Source organism: Sapajus apella, unplaced genomic scaffold (genome assembly GCF_009761245.1).
Source record: "Sapajus apella isolate SASKATOON/1434 unplaced genomic scaffold, GSC_monkey_1.0 scaffold32, whole genome shotgun sequence".
NCBI classification, from domain to species: Eukaryota; Metazoa; Chordata; class Mammalia; order Primates; family Cebidae; genus Sapajus; species Sapajus apella.
Genome location: NW_022436972.1, coordinates 15,120,617 through 15,126,616, shown reverse-complemented (window position 1 = coordinate 15,126,616; position 6,000 = coordinate 15,120,617). Strand labels below are relative to the sequence as shown.

Sequence of the window (6,000 nt, the reverse complement as noted above, 5' to 3'; positions counted from 1 at the left end):
GTGATTCAGGGCTGGGTGCGGTGGCTCACGCCTGTAATCCCAGCACTTCAGGAGGCTGAGGTGGGTGGATCAAGAGATCAAGAGATCAAGACCATCCTGGCCAGCATGGTGAAACTCGGTCTCTGCTAAAAATACAAAAATTAGGCAGGTGTGGTGGCATGCACCTGTAATCCCAGCTACTCACGAGGCTGAGGCAGGAGAATCGCACATATCCAGGAGGCAGAGGTTGCAGTGAGCCGAGGTTGTGTCACTGCACTCCAGCCTGGGTGACAAGCAAGTCTCCATCTCAAAAAAAAAAAGTGATTCAGTTACAATGAGGCCATTTGAGTTGGCCTTCATCTAATCTGTTTTCTTTACAAGAAGAAATTTAAACACACAAAGGGACCCAAGAATGCACACAGAAGAAAGCCACAGCAAGAAGGCGGCCATCTGCAAGCCAAGGAGAGGCCTCCAAAGAAACCCGTCCTGCTGACACCATGATCTTCCACTTCCGGCCTCCAGAACTGTGAGGAAATTAACTTCTATTGTTGAAGCCACGCAGTCTGTGGTACTTTGTAATGGCAGCCCAAGCAGACTAACATAGACCGTTGGAGCTGGGGAAGACTGGGTCCCTGAAGGAAAATGTCAGGATGAAAGAGGTCACAAGGCCAAAGCTTTCCAAGCCTAGGTTATTGGTAGAACCATAAATGGGTGACTGAGCCTCAGTTCCCAGGAGGCATGTCTATCTATCCTCACAGGGGCCTGGAGGGCAATGCCCTGAGTCTAGGGTTCCGTTTGATTCTTAAATTTCCATAGCACTTTTCCAGAAGACAGTCTTTCACATTCTCATCTCATTTTACACGCCCACCCACCCACCAGTTGTTGGGGGTCACATGGATGGGTGGTCTGATGTCTGGCTCAGACTCCAGATCCCGTGCGGGTATAAACTGCAGGCTCAGAATTCTTGGGAAGCCTCCAAGGCAGAGCCGCTATCTCTGCTCTCCCTTATCAAAGCAGAGTCATTTATATTTTAATAAGATTATTTCCCAACACAACAGTTTATCTTTCGTTTCATTTATCCCTTTGCCATCTGGTCCCCTTATGTTTGCATGTAGGGCTAGTGGTTTTCTTTGTCTAAGTAGATTTGTCAATAGTTTATAATTTTTCTTCCCATGATCATAATATTTATTTTTCACATTAGACAGACTCTTCTGGAGACTTGGAAGAAACAGATTTTTTTTTATTTTAATGTCATTCTTAACCTGTAATTTTTGTTACTGAGAAATGTATTTTCAAAAATTAATTAATTAATTAAAATGGATGAGCAAAACTTCCCAGACCAATATATTTTCTGGTTCTATTTGCTACTGGATAACCTAAACAAGTATTTTACTTAAAGGACTAGATTAGATCAAGCTCGCCTAATAGAAAATGGTGCAGACTCATGTAACGAAAGAGGCCGCATTTCTCTAACTTGAAACCCAAATCCAGGGAAATCCAGTGTTCTGGAGATGTTCATTTTTATCTGTTTTCAGACTGTTTTGGTCCTCCCTATTACTCTTGGCCTTCTTAATTATTAATCCATCTCTTTTACTAGCAAAGTTGATGGACTCTATTTACCATCAGATTATCTTAAGTTTTTAACTCCAAGACAGGGCTTTGGCATCCCAGTCCTATTCTAATGGCTGATGGCACTACATACCTCTCAGGTGCCTGGTGGGAAAGCTAGCCATGCCCATGGATCATGGAACATGATAAACTGCCCTCTCTTGACCCAAAAAGCTCCATTAGGCCAGAAAATAACTCTGACCTATTCCTCAACGTATCCCAACATCAGGCCCTGCTCAGTATGCACCGAGTGATCAATAAATAAATGAATGAACTGCCTCATTTTCCAGCACACCAAGATATGCAATAATATCAACAGAGAATGAAACAAGCTTTATAGGTGAAATACAACATAAGATTGATGTTCAGACCTTTTAAGAAAAAGGGATTTAAAAACCAGCAATATCTTTTATTCATATGTTTCATAGTTTCTAAGGGGCTCTGAGTCTCCTGTGAGATTTATATCAATGACCCCATTTTAAGGACACAGGAAACCTCACAAGGTTTTTGTGAGAATTAAATAAATCATGTATGTGAAATCCTTACCACAATGCCTGACATGTAGTAAGAACTTTAGAAACAGGTGATGGTCTACCCTTTTTTTCTATCGAGAGTTTAAACAGCGAGTACATGATGGATTGCGATCCAGAAGTCAGGTTTCAGGTTTTCTGGCCTGTTATACTTCCCGCCATACTTCAGTATTCCCCCAACACTGCCCTCAGGCTTTGATAGGAATATCTTTAGGGCAGCAGTCAGGACACCCTAAGCAGACCAGTGACACTCCTCTGTCCCCATCTTAAAGGGGTGGAGGGACTTGTACCCCCACAATTAGAGACTGACATTAAAGAGCTGGAATATGGAGTGTGGGAACCACGCAAGTTTAGGGGCTAGATACCCTGCAGTGATCACTTCAAGGTTCTTGTGCTGGTTTCCTGCCAACAACTCTTATACCCCTCCCTTGCAAAAAAAAAAATGGGCCAGGTGAAATGGCTCATGCCTATAATCCCAGCACTTTGAGAGGCCAAAGCAGGAGGATCACTGAGGTCAGGAGTTTGATATCAGCTTGGGAAACATATTATTCTCTACAAAAATAAAAATGAAAATTAGTTGGGCATGGGGGCATGCCTGTAGTCCCAGCTACTCAGGAGGCTGAGCTAAGAGGATCACTTGTGTCAGGGAGGTCAAGGCTGCAGTGAGCTGTGATTGCACCACTGCACTCTAGCCTGGGCAACAGAGCAAGACCCTGTCTCAAAACAAACAAGCAAACAATGAAGTGAGGTTATAAACCCCTGGGAAACTGAAGCAGAAGCCCCATGCATCACTAGAATACAGTGATACTGTTCAAGCTTCTCTTCCATATAATAAATGCATCACTGAGTTGCCATTAGACAGCTACGCCAATGATGAATGATAACATTTGTGTCCCCTGTGGGCGAGGGGAACCTGAATCAATGCATCATTTTGAGATGTGGCTCAGGGTTTTGATCTGGCCTGCCCTTTCTCTGGATATTTGAGAAAGGCAGAAATCAGTAAATAGCAACTCATTTTCCAAAGCCCATCTTCTAAAAGTCATGCTGATTTCACCCTTTCTTCCGTGGCCTTTTTCTTAGTACCATCTTCCTGAGGATTCAAATGGCCCATTAGCCTTCTAGGTAAGTGGCACAGACTCCAGCCACCTTAAGTGGACTACCTGCCTTCCCTACTCACTGATAGTGTGTCCTGGGACGAGGCACTTGAACTCAGTAGGGTTTAGTTTCCTTGACTGTAAAATAGAAAATAAGTCTACTTCACACACTTCCCTGAGGATCAAATGCGGTACAGTTTGAATTGTTCCCATACACAGGTTCCCTCATGGCTGTAGGATAAAAAATGGTGGAATATTTATTTTACTTACCTACTTGGCCATTTGTATTACTCCTTTTAGTTTGGATTCATTGACAGTTTTTGTCTATTTTCCAAATACACTATAATGGTCTACTGGTGACTTCCCAGAGATGTCACACTTAGGTCACACGTCTTGTTACCGTCTTTGCAATTTTGCATAGCTCTATTCACCCAATTTGCCATCATTTCCCCTCTAAATGCTCAGTGCCCCATCCTGCCTCACACTTGCAGGTCTCTCTTCCCGGAGCACCTCTTCACCCCAAAACTTGCACTAGGGCTGTCTCCCTGTCACTCACTCAACACATGCCCATTGCTCCAGGGGCCATTCCAGGTGTTAGGGACACAGCAAGAACAAAAAGCACTGTGTCTCTGCACTCACAGATCTGATATTAGGGGTAGGGATGGGAAGGAAAGAGCAGGTGACCAGTAAATAAATCTATCATCTGCCAGCTCCTGGTAGAGTGCTAAGAAACAGAGTTGGGATAGGCTGCACATGGTGGTTCATGCCTATAATCCCAGCCGTTTGGGAGGCTGAGGAAGGTAGATCATGAGGTCAGGAGTTCGAGATCAACCTGGCCAACATGATGAAACCCTGTCTCTAATAAAAACACAAAAATTAGCTGGGTGTGGTGGTGTGTGCCTGTAATCCCAGCTACTCAGGAGGCTGGGGCAGGAGGGTTGCTTGAACCTGGAAGGTGGAGGTTGCAGTGAGCCGAGATCACACCACTGCACTCCAGCCTGGGTGACAGAGCAAGACTCTGTCTCGGGAAAAAAAAAAAAAAGAAAGAAAGAAAGAAAAGAAAAGAAATAGAGTCGGGTAAGAGGATACTGTGATGTAGGATTAGCCAGGGAGGCCTCCCTGATGAGGGGCCATTTGAACTGAGAACAGAAGGAAATGTGGAGGGAGTCTTGCAGAAAATCTGGGAGAAAATATCCCAGAAAGAAGGAACAGAAAGTGCAAAGGCCCTGAGGCAGAAGAGGGCTCATGTATCCCTTCTCACAATTTCAATTATGTTCTTTCTTTCTTGGGCACACTATTCTTTTCCTCCGTAGTGGTTTATCTCCATTTTATTATACACATGTAATAATAATAATATATATACACACACATGCGCACAGAATTTGTTTAATTGTCTCTCCTCTGGAATGTGAGAGCCATGAAGGCAAGGATCGCACCTGTTGCTGTTTTCTCTCATTTGCATATGCAGAGTTCACCGCCCCCCCCGTTTGACATTTCGTTATTGAACGAATCAGTATCTTAAAAATGGATCATTAATGGCATTGTGCAACACATCACTCACAATGTTCCTCTCCCCACTTGAGAATTTTCTTTTAGAAATCAGTGCATGGGCAGAGGAATCTCCCCTGAAGAACTGGCACGCTCCTTTTTTTCAGCTAATGAGCACAAATATGTCCATTGTCGTTTGGGGTACAAGGAATTTTAGGCTCAGTAAGGACAATTCCTCCCAATGGCTTGGACAGGGCTGTCAGAACTAAATTCAAGTTGTTCAGATTCTCCTCCTGCCACCCCTGCAACTTGCCTCCCTCTTCACCCTCCTAATTGGAGGTGAGCCTTTCCAATCACGATCATTAATGGACCCTGAGGTTATCCCCTTGCTGCAACAATCCATGAGTTGCAGGTTCATTCAATGCTCTTTAGATTATTTTTAAGGCTTTTTTTTTTTTAGTAGCAAAAGAACGCCTGATCAACCTATTGTAAACTGGCAAGTAGGGTGGTGGGATGCCACTCAGACCTGTGCTGAGAGAGGTGATAATGAATTTGGTGTCAGCAATTCTTCAGAAACTATAAGAAAACGCCCAGGTGTTCGAAGTGGTCCCAAAAAGGAAACAAATCCTTCCAGCTTTCACGATGCCTGGGGTTGGTTTTCTCAGTGCTCCTCCCAGATCAGGAGCTCGGGAACCTCGGGGCAAGCGTTGGGGCTCGGGATTCCCTGACTGTGGGCCTGGGGCAGAGAAGAGGCTCTCCTGTGCACACTCACCCGCCCCCACAACACAGACGCGGTCAGCACAGCCACAGGCGCGTGCAAGTGTGAGTGCACACCACACCCACATCGCACCGCATCCACAGACGCACGCGACCTCACACACCTCGGCCACACAAGCGCGCGAGCGCGCATCCGCGGGTCTCGCCAGGCGGCGAGGGGCGGGGCGGGCGCGGCCGCGGGTGCCCCGCCAGGCGCTGCCGGGAGAGGGCGCGGCGCGGAGTTCGCGGCTGGCGTTCGAGTTGTTTGCTGCTCCCCGGCAGCCAGACGCTCGGAGGGAACCCGGCCGGCTCGTGCAGGGCGGCCGGGAAGGTGCGCGCCCCAGGTCACGACGGCGCCTGCGACCCGAGCGCGGCCGGGACTGGCACCATGGACCCGAAGGCGGGCGGCGGCGGCGAGGAGGACGACTGCGTGGACTCGGGCGCCGAGACCGGAGGGTGAGCCGCGCGGGGCCGGGCCGCGGGCGGGGTGCGCTCTCCGAGTTACGCGGCGGCTCCTACCCGGCCGGGGACCCTCTAGATCCCTG

The 6,000-nt window shown here is 47.1% G+C and overlaps 1 protein-coding gene across 1 annotated transcript in view; it reads left to right on the top strand.

The window, feature by feature from the left end:
- Window positions 1-5,682: 5,682 nt before the first annotated feature.
- FAM124A (family with sequence similarity 124 member A) overlaps window positions 5,683-6,000 on the top strand; it is a 57,242-nt gene continuing 56,924 nt past the window's right edge. Inside the window, exon 1 of the mRNA XM_032294570.1 lies at window positions 5,683-5,911. Coding sequence (XP_032150461.1) covers window positions 5,844-5,911 — 68 coding nt within the window. The 5' untranslated portion in view covers window positions 5,683-5,843. The remainder of the gene's footprint in view (window positions 5,912-6,000) is intronic.